The 12,404-nt window shown below is 35.3% G+C and overlaps 1 protein-coding gene across 5 annotated transcripts in view; it reads left to right on the plus strand.

Moving 5' to 3' along the window:
• The window catches only part of EML5 (EMAP like 5), a 97,716-nt gene that overhangs the window by 20,954 nt on the left and 64,358 nt on the right, over positions 1-12,404 (plus strand). For all 5 annotated transcript variants that reach the window (XR_010028280.1, XM_063160145.1, XM_063160146.1 and 2 more), the window contains exons 3-5: positions 1,366-1,464; positions 2,019-2,087; positions 5,276-5,461. Coding sequence is in view for 4 of the 5 variants with exons in the window: in XM_063160145.1 (XP_063016215.1) it covers positions 1,366-1,464; positions 2,019-2,087; positions 5,276-5,461 (354 nt within the window). In the remaining variant the exon portion in view is untranslated. The remainder of the gene's footprint in view (positions 1-1,365; positions 1,465-2,018; positions 2,088-5,275; positions 5,462-12,404) is intronic.

A 12,404-nucleotide genomic window follows, 5' to 3' on the forward strand; every position in this document is an offset into this window, starting at 1 on the left:
CAATATCTTTCCTCTACATTGTTCTTGTTGTGTAAACTTGTGTTACTCCCTCACTTGAATGGCCTTCTTAATTTAAGGTCAAGATACATCAAATTAGGATTGAAATACTCTGATTTTTTGAAGATGGAATAGAAAGGTTAGATTTTGTAGTATTAATACATAGGCAGCATGGATAGAAATTGTATTTAACGTGTTTATTTTTCTTCTCATAATCCCAGAGCTTTTCAGACAGTAAAGGAATTATGTTATTTGCAATAGGTTTCTGTCGTTAGGAACAAAGATTACAATTCAAGGTTGGAGTTTGGTTTTGCTTTTATAAACTCACTTAGATAATCTATGTAGAAATTGAAGCTAAATTTGTCTTTAATGAATGTAAGTATTAACTGCTGAACAGTGAAAAAAGCTTTGCCCAAAAGATTTGAAAAAATTTTATTTATCAACATCAAGATGGCACAATTCATGCAAAAATGGTACAAAAATACTAATTTTCTTTAAAAATTGAGCCAAATCACTCAGCTTTTTTTTTTTTTTTAATAATTGAATCCTATTAGTCTTTCTGTTGAGAATTTCTATAGGATAAATAGCATTTTGACTGGTTAACAGTACAATACAAGTGGCTGATTTAGTCAATCATTTGTGTCAAGAAATCTGTGCAAGGTGTCTTCACAGTCAAGACAAGACAGGCTGCCAAGCACAGGAAGATCTCAACATTTTATTTTTCTTGATTTTTTTTGAATAATCTTTTTTGTCTATCCTAGTTTTACAGTGTAAATGGCTTCAACCTCTTTCTGAATAATAAAGACTTCATAAAATTATATTTAATTCTGTTTGAGAAGGTATTTGGAAAGAAATATTTCCTCATATAGGTCTTGAAGAATCAAGCAAAAAACTTTTAAAAAATTTAATTGTTTTTGATCTTTTGTTTGTTTTCAAGAAGATTGAAGAAAATATTTTCCTTTGTCTCTTGAACTTACAAAATAAATCCTAAATTCTGCAAGTTACATATAATTAAAGGTAATGAAACATACAGTTTCATTAAGGTGAGTGATTATTCCTTTTTTGCAAATGTCTCCTGACTGCAGCTTGCCCTGTGTGCTATATAGAATTATATATATATTAAACTCTATAGATCAGAAATATGTTGTTATCTAAGAAGATCTTTATGGCCATGATGCTGTACCTGAAAAGATGCATCTATGAGAGCTTTGGTGTAAGATATAGTTTATGTTTTCTTCTATATCAAAATGGAGCTATTGCTTCTGTCTCAAATATGTTACACATTTTTTGCAACTCATTCAAAATAATGCCTTTAGATTTCGTGAATATATTGAGTTATTTTTATTTGTTTAATTTGGACACTTTTAGCGTCTGGTCTCGGTTGGTTTGGATTCGAAAAACACAGTTTGTGTATGGGACTGGAGAAAAGGAAAATTGTTATCAATGGCTCCTGGTCATACAGACAGAGTAAGTACAACTAAATAGTCTGGGCATCAGCGTAGTTTTATTTTGTTAAACTGTGTCTATATATGTACTAGACCTATGTCTGAGCAAAACCCATTTTGTTTTAGAAACTGAATTTGCCGAAAGGTTGATATGCAAAAAGATGTGAAGATATTTAAGATGTGTGCATTTATTTCTAGAATAAATGTGTAACTCAATATTTATTTGTATATGGTTTGTTGAGACTGAAAACATGTAGGAGAAGTGCATAATTAATGCACTTCTTAGACCCTAATCCCCATATGGGAAATCAAAATGCAAATAATTGCTTGATTTTTTCTAGTCTGTAAATGAACCTTAATGTTGTTTTATCATGTTTTAATTACTCTAGGGAAAAAAAAGCCAGAACTATATTTGGTGTATATTGAAATTTCAATATGGAATGAGAGGATAAAAAAGTCTTTCCAATAGATCCATTTAAAACATTTCAGACTCGCTGTTAATTTGCTAGAAGTTTTTACTGTTATAACTGTCCTGTGCTAGAAAGACTGCTAACATCCTTTGGTTTTTTTGTGCAGATATTTGATATTTCTTGGGATTTATACCAGCCAAACAAGCTCGTCAGCTGTGGTGTAAAACACATCAAGGTAATGAAATTACTCTTCATTTATAAAAAATTTAAGCTGCAGTAATATGTGCTCTATAAAATGCATAAAAATAGAATCTAAAAGGAATCTAGAATGATAAAATGGAAGGTGTTTTGTAAGAACAATATTAGTTCTTAGAACTGCAATCATGAATCACACCTGACTACACTAGATCTGTAAAGATCTGTATAGTGAAAAACAGACCCTCCCTGCTCAAAGACTTCATGCCCTGGCAGAAGTACTGTAGTAGGAATGAAACAGTTGTCAGTAGCATTGTATGTAATGGCTGTAATATAATTGAAAATTTAGGTTCTCTGAAACACACTGTTTGAAATCCAAAGTAGTGTAGGACAGGATGCCCACGTTTAAGGTGACTCCAGGTACTCAAGTTTCTGAATTTTAGACAGTGAATGAATTGCTGCACTGCAGAGCTGAAATGAATGGAAAAACCATTTCTTACCATTTAGAGAGGGCATGAGGAGACAGTGAAAGAGAAAAGAAGAGAAGCAGCATTTTTCTTTCTTTTAATTCTTTGCCCTGCTTGTATTAGTACCTTTGTCATTTGGAGCATTCTGTACCTGTTACGGAATTCATAATTTGGACAATTCATGTATTTTTCAAGCATGCTCTGTTTGATCCATGTAGCAAATTTTGTGCAGAAGGAACCTTTTTTTCAGGTTTAACTTTGTAGCAGGATTGTCAATGATTAGGAGCCATGTTTCACATCAGTCAAAAGTCACTGTCTTCTCCCATGCACAGTTTTCTGTGTTACCACATCACAGCAGTAGATGGCACCTTGAAAGTTCTGTATTGCTGTTGTGTGGAGGTTCCCATGTGGGGGAAATGTGTTGCTGCTTTTTATACAATGAACTTGTAGAATAATATGTATTAGTGGCCTACTGGAGTAAGTGTTAAATCTGTTGGCTACATTGCATAAGTCTGATTTGGCATGCAAGCGTTTAGCGTGTCAGTTAGAGAATTCCAATAACTTGTTTAATAATGACTTTTTTTTCTACTTCTCTAAGAGGACCTTTATGCCAATAGTAAGCTAATATTTGCCAGCAGTGATTTAGTACATTTAAGATGTCTTTATGATATCAAAATGTATCTATTTAGATAAGCAAATGTTTGAGCAACTTTTAAAGCTCTACAAAGCCTTTCTAAATAGAAACATTATTTTAAAAATAACTGCTGTTTCCTCTGGGAAACCAGTATGGAAACTCAGAATTCTAAAGGTATTTAGGCATTTGGATCAGGCAAGAGATTGTTGTTGATGTGTGTTTTTTTTAAACCACACCTTCCTGTTCTTTCAGATATCAAGAATTACTTTCATGTTTTTAACACTGTATTTTTTCTCAGATTATATTTTATGCAACTTGTAACAGTACTTAATCAAGTTATATAGATAATTCCATGTGAACTGATATTGAGGAATTTTCTTAGATACATCACCCACTTTCACATTGGAGCTAGGTGTTTCATTTATGCAGTGACTGTAGTTGCTTCTCAAGCAACAACATGGTCTATGTCTTTTAGTTAAAAAAATATAAATTAAAGCCTACATAGGGGTTTTCACCCCAGCCAGCAGCTAATCCCCAAACAGCTGCTCACTCACTCCACCACTAGCAGGACTAAGGAGAGAATTGAAGAGTAAAAGCTGGAAAACTCATGGGTTGAGGTAAAGACAGTTTAATAGAGAAAGCAAAACCTGCACATGCAAGCAAAGCCCACCAAGGAATTAATTCACTGCTTCCCAGGGACAGGCCGGTGTTCAGCCGCCTCCACAAGATCACACATAAGGGTGACTTGGGAAGACAAGCTCCATCCCCTCAAATACTCCCCCCAGTTCTTCCCCTCACTTTGTTCTGAGCATGATGCCATTTGATCTGGAATATCCCTTTGGTCAGTTGGGGTCACCTCTCCCAGCTGTGTCTCTTCCCAACCTCCCATGCACCCCCAGCTTCCTCACCAGTGTTGCAGCAGGTCAGCAGAACGGCCCCTGGCTGTGCAAGCCCTGCTCAGCAATAACAAAACCATCACTGTATTATTAACACTGTGTTCAGCCAAATCCAAGAGACTGCACCATACTAGCCACTGTGAAGAAAATGAACTATCCCAGCCCAAACCAGCACAACTAGTTATGATACTGGGATTTGTCTAATCAGTACTAGTTACTCTAATCAGTAATGGTAATTTCTGCTTATTTCTGAATTACAGTATTGCAAAAATACTGTACAGAAATCTATTCATGCTAACTTGTTACATTGTCCCATAATTATTGAAGTCTGCTCAGAATTTTGAATTGATTATTGGTAACAGAGCGCCTTGCTGTGAAATACAGTTCCCTAAACACATATGCAGGAAACTCTGTATGCTGAGACAATAACCTGTCAGTGGTGATGCTTTCTTGTTTTACATTGGATTACTTCAGCAGCTTCACTTTCTAGTGCACATTTACATGTTTGGACAGGAGGGTTTGAAAGCAAGTGCTTCTTGTTTGCAGAGATCTCAGAAACCACAGGGTTTATCTGGAGACTTACTTGACAAGTATTGTGCTCTGACAAGAGACTTTGTCTTTAGTTCAGGATTCATTGGTACTTCTTGGGTGACCTAGGAGGGAATTCACACTTGTATGATTGCTGCAATTACACACAAATGGTTTATTAGAAAGTTCTTAAAAATCTCTGCCTCAGATGGCTACTCGGTGTGATCTATGGTCCTGATGGGAAATATGTCTGCAAAAAACCCAGCTGCCTTCAAACAGAGCAAATAGAGTCTCATCAGAATTCTGCATGCTTAGGTGGCATCTTTAAATGTATAAAGTAACATAAAGTACAAATGCACCATTTTCAGCATAAAAGTCTTACATCAAAGAAAGATATGATAATTCTATTATGAAATACTTTTCAAAAATAACTGAGAATACAACTGACTCACAAATTATTATTTGAAAGAATTTTAGTTTAATTTTATACTGTTATCCCAAAATTCCTTCCCAGCTACTCTGTTGTGATGATCTTATGGAAAGATAAAGTTGGTTAATAGCATAAAACCCTGTTAAACTGGAGAACTGAGACATGGAAAAGGGGGTGATTTCTTTTGCAGGCAAGGTACTTCTCTTTCAGATCTGCATATTAAATTATAAGGTATTAGCAAAATAGCCATTTCTAAATCACTTCATGTTGCAGTTCTGGAGCTTGTGTGGCAATTCCTTGACACCAAAACGTGGTGTCTTTGGCAAGACCGGTGATCTCCAGACCATCCTGTGCCTGGCCTGTGCAAGGGACGAGGTGACGTATTCGGGTGCCCTGAACGGAGATATTTATGTGTGGAAGGGAATCAACCTCGTCAGGACAATACAGGGAGCCCATGCTGTAAGTGTCCCTTTCTAAATTAATGCTGAATGTTAAATAGATTTCTGGAAAGCCAGAAAGAACAAAGCAAGGTCACCTTGGCTGTGTTCCTAAATGGTTTCAGTGATACTCATGATGTCATATTGGAATATTTTTTTGAGAACAGTATACAGATTTGGAAAGTGAAGACATGTCAGTGAAAGTTTAACAAAAATTTTCCAAAGTGCTTGGTAATACTTTCTTTTAATTGAAATTTTTAATATGAATATAAAGTGATTATAATTTTGCTATGTAGGTTTTAATTACATTTTCCATGTTATTTTAAAGCATTTGGGTTTGTGATTAAAATAGGCAGCAGAAAAACCCACTTTTTGGTTTGCAATCTGATTTGTACATACTAAACTCTGAAAATCCTCATTACCTCTCATTTGGTAATAGGCAGTATTTGACTTCTAATTGTGCAAGTATCACTTAAAAACAAAGCCAACCAGATTCTGTTTGGTTTAACCTATGGAGCATGGAACTGCTAAGGTCACTTTATGAAGCTGTATTATTTGCTGGTTGAATGTTAATTTTTGTTTTGAAAAGCATTGCACCTTCTTGATAATATTTGAAGTTTCAATCTTAGCAATTTAACATGGTGTGAAAAAACAAGCATATGAGTTCTGATATTGCAGCTTCAAAATTCTAGATAAAAATTAATAACAGTTAATGATTCTTGCTTGTTAGAATATGTTTGTTTTAACTGGCCTGTTGGACTGGGTGGCCTGGTGTTTGTAACTGAAGTGTAAGAATCACTCTTGATTTAATCAGGTAGAGTGGAGGGGATGAAGTGATGAATGTTATGTGTGTGGGAGAGGTTGCAGTCAGTTGTGGTAAGCAGACTCTTGGTTTACCAAAGATTTAGAAATACACATTCAGGATGACTGCAGCTTGTAGAGTGAGCTAATAATTCAAAAGTGATTGGAGTGCTTATTCTGTCACTTGTATAATGACACTGTCTCTTGTTATGAACAAAGATGAATTTTGAAGAATATCTGTGTGTGAAATGTATCCCAGATTACATTTTGCATTTAAGATTTCTTTATATACATAAAAGTGTATGTATATATAAATTAAAAAAAATTACAGATAAACCCAGACAATGATACTGTCCTGTATGCATCTGTAGAAATATAAAATGTATTCAAGAGGGACCAAATTATGAATCAGGAAGTATGAGGGGGTATTTACAGAATGGAGTTATTCTTGCTGTATAACTTCAGATCTGGTTTCAGTCTTCATAATAAGTATTCAGTAGTGTTCTTTTCTGTGTTTTCCTGTCATGATTGGCCATTGCCTATGCAGATCTCAATTCCCAGGGGGAAAAGTGTACTTAGTCTCCTGTTGAAAACTGATGCCAAAATATTCTCCCATCCTGTTGGTGCTGTAGGAGACAGCTGTCCTGCATATTAACATACTTGTTACTTGGACTATTTAGACTTGCAACAGTTTATTTCTCAGAATAATGCAGTGCTTTTCAGCTGTTTAAGTATGAAATGACAACTGATAAACAGAAGATGATGAGAGCTTGTTGTTCCATTCCCTTATGTGCTGTGTCAGTTCTGAGTTGACCATAAGATCAAATTTGAAGTGCAGTAACATCCTTATCTTCAGTAACATCAATGGGCAGAGCTCAGGTGACCTTGGAGTAGGTCTCATCTAGCCTTCTATTTTTGGCTGTGTCATCTAGGCTCAATGGAATTGTACTTTGCAGTACTGAAATTCAGTATGAACACGAGTTCATGTCTTTGAAATTCATTTTTACATGAGATTAGAGTCACTCAAATCTCACTGATTTCAGGGGAAGAAAAACCCCAATAAAATATGGAAACTTCTTTCCAACAAAATGAAACCTTGTTTTTCAATTAAAAATTACTTTAAAGGATAATATTGACAGACTACTCTAAGCCCAACATATGGAAACTTGGAATGACAATATCTCTTCAGCTGTACTAAAATATTATCATGCTATTTTGTGGCTACTTAATTTAATTAATTAATATACTTAATTTTATAAATTATGTCCTTCTTGCCCAAAGGAAATGCAAGTGCAAGCTACAAGATTTATGGTGTATGTCTTTTTTTGAAGGGACAGTGTGCCCTGTAGTAGGGAATTTATAGAAATTTCTCTTCAGTGTGCTAGTGTTGGAATTGTCATCCCTGCATACCTGTTCATCATCCTGCATCATGACTCCTCAACAGATGTGACATAAACTGTAACCTTACTGAAGGAAGATGTCTCATTATTTGCATAAATACCATTCTTTTCTTGCAGCATAACCAGCTGGAAAACAGTTTCTAAAGCATGTTAGTGATGTGGAGAAATAGTCCAGCTCCAGATTTATTAGTTATTATTAATGCGTTGTCTGCATTAATACAGAAAACCTGTTCTTTTCAAAGGTTGGTTCTCTTTGTTGTGGTTCCCTTAGCTGAAAAAACATTTTTCATTTTAAAAATAATTCAATGTGAAAAATAAGGCATGGTCTCCCAGTATGAGCAACCAAGGAAACAGATAGCAACTTTAACACTAACAAGCAAAATAAGAATTCTTAATTCAGACAGATTATCTGTTTTCTGTCATAGCAATACCAACAGAGAGGAAAGAGTTTCCTGCAGATTTCCATCTGAATTTGAGTAGCAACAAAAAGTTGAAAGCACAGAAGTTAAGAGTTGGAAGAGGATTAGGGAGTTCACTTAAAATAAAAATAGGAATGAAAAGTAGGAAAAGATGAAAAATAAGCAGGGTTTAGGAGTAAAGGCACAGAGTTCATGTGCAGGGAACAATGGATAACAATGGGAAACTTCAATTCTAGATTTGCCTCCTAAATAATAATCTTAGTAATGAAAATTTTAAAGGACAGAAAGGAAACAATAACATGAAAACGTGTATAAATTCACTGGCAATGGTAATACTCCATGAGGTTTTTTGTAGGTGATGGACCTGGTTTTGGAAAGTTGATAAATACCTTGACTAATAAAAAAAATATTAATAGTTGTCTCGTTTGTGTACCAGTGCAAAGAACAGATTATAGAAACTTCCACTTACCGCCTTATATGTTCTAAATTCAAGGTAGTCCATGGCTAATAAGATATATACAAGATGTTACTTGGATATTAAAATTGTATGCTTAGTTTAAACACTGTGTATTTTAAAGATTCTTGTGTGCTATGCTTTTGCCTTGCATAGTAAATGTACATAAGATGCTTTCTCAGCAGATGAATAATTAATTTTGAGATAGTCTTTCAGAGGTACACATTAAAGTTGTGTGGATTGATGTCAGAAACTGAGGTTAAATAACAAGCTTGAGGTTAAATAACAGGCACTCTGTTAAAACCATTGCACGCCTATGTCATTGTGCTGGATACTAATTAAATATAGATGGAAACAATATAATGAACTTAAATGAATGGTTTTAAACTGGTATCATGTACCAACACCATGACCATTAAGTCATGCAGTATTTTCTTTTGCTGCTAAGACCAGTCATTGATTTCAAAGGAAGATGTCCACTTTTTTTAGCCAATGGGAGCTATGGGGACAACTGTTTTAATTTTTTATAATAATATGCACATTTTTGAGCTCTTGTCTGAATGATTTGTTAGACAGGAAGATCACATTTCACAGCAGTGTCTCTCCTCTGCAAATTCACTGACACCTACCTTAAATGTTTGCAATCCATTTCCTTATTGTGCCGTGTGTATTGGGAGAGACAATGTCTCGTGGTGAGTGCCCCAACATGGGTGTTGCTTTACATTTCGGTGTCCTGTAGTGTTTCTGGGAGTAAAAAGGAGGCAGTGGAGTTGTTTTTGTGTTGGTGTAGTGTCTCTGTTCTCCATGTTGCTCACTAGTAGTCAGTTGCTCCTAAGTTTCCATATGATCTTCCAAGCTTGGTCCTAATGACAGCTAGCTGCAGTCATCATGTGTTTTAGGAATTGCATAGTCAGAGTGGTGGATTTTATACAAACAATTGCATTTAGATAAACTGACACTTGATTTTTGCAAGATAGGTCCAGCAGCAGTAAAAAACCATAAGCTGCTTCAGTATTGGAAACTTCTTGGATTCAAGTAGTGGCTAAGTATTCTTGCAGGAGGAATCATTTTTGTCAAATTCTTCTTGTACTTCTCCAGCTTTCCACTCTAATTTCTGGTAGATCTGGGCATTTATTTTTTTGTTTGCTCTCATTCAACTATTTTTTTCTTAAATTTGAGGGAACACAGATGTGATACCAGCTGGTTATGTTGGAAAAACAGGAAATAGCATTCTGAGAAAACGTTGCTAGTTTTGAGATATTATTTCCAGAATTTTCACATTCATTAAGAAGTGTAATGAAGAATTTGTAAAAGAAGAATGCAGCCTGTATGTTGAGCTTCATAAGTTTCAAGATGGAAGTCTTTGATTTACACCTTTTATTTTCATTCAGAAGCACAGTCTTTGTGGCTTACATTCAATTGCATCTAACAAAGTCAGTGCAATTGTTTGCCTTTCATTACTGCTAGAGGGTTTTTAAACATCAATAATCAAATTATGTTGATTACAATTTCACCCTGAAGGATTAAAGAAGCACGAAGACTCCAAAGTTGATTTGCATTAACAATCTGGTCAGTTTTTAAAAGGAGGGATTTAGTGAAGGGTTTACTGGCCAGCTACTCCAGTAAAAAATCTGTCTTTTCCCCTTTAAGTGTGAGCCTAACAATTATATGAAATGTAGCAAAGCTCAGCTTTTTCCATTAGATGCTTACAGTCCCCATTAATGAGGGGCATTTTTATAGTTTTCATCTCGTTCTCTTATTCCAGTGGCACAAAGACTGCAATGAGAGTGTCCTATTGCATTTCAAGAGATTGAGCTAGCACATCTGCCAAATCTCCTTGACAACCACTATGTCCTTTTCAAGATAAGGATATTCTGTGGAATGGAAAACAGATTAATGCTGGATCCACTTGATCTTATCTTCAGAGCATTCCGCCAGCTCCCACATTGCCAAATGTCTGATTGTTTTTTTAATACTGACTAATTAAATAATGGATTTTGGAAAGAGTTAATTAGAGAAAAGAAAATAATTCTATTATCAAGATTGCATTCCAAAAAGAGCTTTAAAAGATTTAAACTTGGACAGAATTCAGCATAAGGTACAAAATGAGCTGAAATTCCTCTAGGCTTATATTTATTCCATGGCCCCTGGAGTCACAGAATCACTAAGGTTGGAAAAGGCCTTCAAGATTGGAGTCCAATTGTTAACCTGGCACTGCTGTGTTCACCACTAAGCCCTACCCACAAGTACCACATTCCACCTGTTTTTGAACACTTCCAGGGATTATCCCTCTAGGACTTCCCTGGGCAGCCTGTTCCAATACCTGGCAACCTTTTTAGTGAAGAAATGTTTGCTAGTATCCAATCTAAACCTTCTCTGGTGCAACTTGAGGCCATTTCACTCATCCTGTCACTTGTTACCTGGAAGAAGAGACCAACCCTCGCCTGGCTACAGCCTCCTATCAGGCTGTTATAGGGGGCGATGAGGTCTCCCCTGAACCTTCTTTCCTCCAGGCTAAACACCCTTAGCTCCCTCAGCTGCTCCTGACAAGACTTCTGCTCACAATAGTAAAGGTTAATGCAGTAAAACAGATACAGTTTGTGCTGTATATTCTAAAACCTCTAGGTTCCTAAAGAAACAGAAGATTTTTCAAGATGTTAGAGATAATGAGAGTTAGACTTCTAATCTGCTTATGATTTAAAAATTCTGCTACATTTCTGTTTATACAAGTACTGCTCCTGAACTTGTAGCTTGTCATAAAAGTCTCTTTCTTGAGAATGGACATGACATGCCAAAAAATTTGAAGTTCTGTCACCCAAGTCTTTCAGTTTTCATTGTCATTTGACAGTCTAGTAGGCTTCTTTTTTTTGTGAAAGCTGAGAGATTTCTTTTTTGGTAACATGAAAAATTTTATCCTTGTAACCTGATGCTAGAGAAGCAAACACAATCCATATTTCATTATGACCAGTCTGTTATGATATTTTTCTTAGTTGTAATTTAAGAAGAAAAAGCATCTTGGTAGGAGATAATAGTCATGAATACCCCAGAATTCTTACAAGTCACATTGTATCCTAATTTGTTCTGTGAGTGTACAGCTCTTTTTTCCCCCAAAAACCAATCTCTCCTTTGCAGACTGCTTTGATCTTTGCAGTTAATGGGCTTCATTACTATAAAATCTAGACCCTATCTAAAGAACTGTTGGAACTTTACTTCTTTACAAAACTGAAATTTCAGACCAATATTTTAGAAGATATGTGTATATTATTGGCTGGTCTACTTTCTTTTGGACAGGAATGGAGACAGATTTTTCTCTTCCATTGTTTCTAATGCTGTTTTGTTTACTTTTGTCATAGCGGAATATTACATACTTAAAATAAATATAAAGCAATGTTTTAAACTTCTCATAGGCTTATCAGCTAAAGTTGCCCTTTCAGTAGCTTTGCTTATTGAAATGTGTGAGTTATTTCTGAACATAAGGCTAGTGAGTTGTGTAGGTAATTAAAAAAACCCAATAGTGGGTTGGGTAATTAAAAAAACCCATATAGTGGCTATGTGGCTATAGTATCTTTATTTTGATACTACATGTATCATCTTTGCCTCTTTGTTATCCTGAAGAAAACGTGTCCAGTGAGTTGAAGAAAATGGGTTAGGTTTGGTTTCATGATGTTTGCCTTTAAAATAAGAATTTATATTAAGTTTTCAATGGTGTAGCATGATCATTGCTTTTCTTAAGTTTTGTTTCTAAATTTAAATTTTAAATCAATCATCCTTGGTTTAAAAAATAAAAAAATCCCAGATGTTGTTTGCATTGTTGTGTAGCAGCTGGGTACTAGCAACAAAGGCCATAAAGCAAGCCCAATAGAGATCATGAGAAATCTTCATGCTGACATT

The sequence above is a fragment of the Melospiza melodia genome, chromosome 6, assembly GCF_035770615.1.
Source record: "Melospiza melodia melodia isolate bMelMel2 chromosome 6, bMelMel2.pri, whole genome shotgun sequence".
NCBI lineage: Eukaryota > Metazoa > Chordata > Aves > Passeriformes > Passerellidae > Melospiza > Melospiza melodia.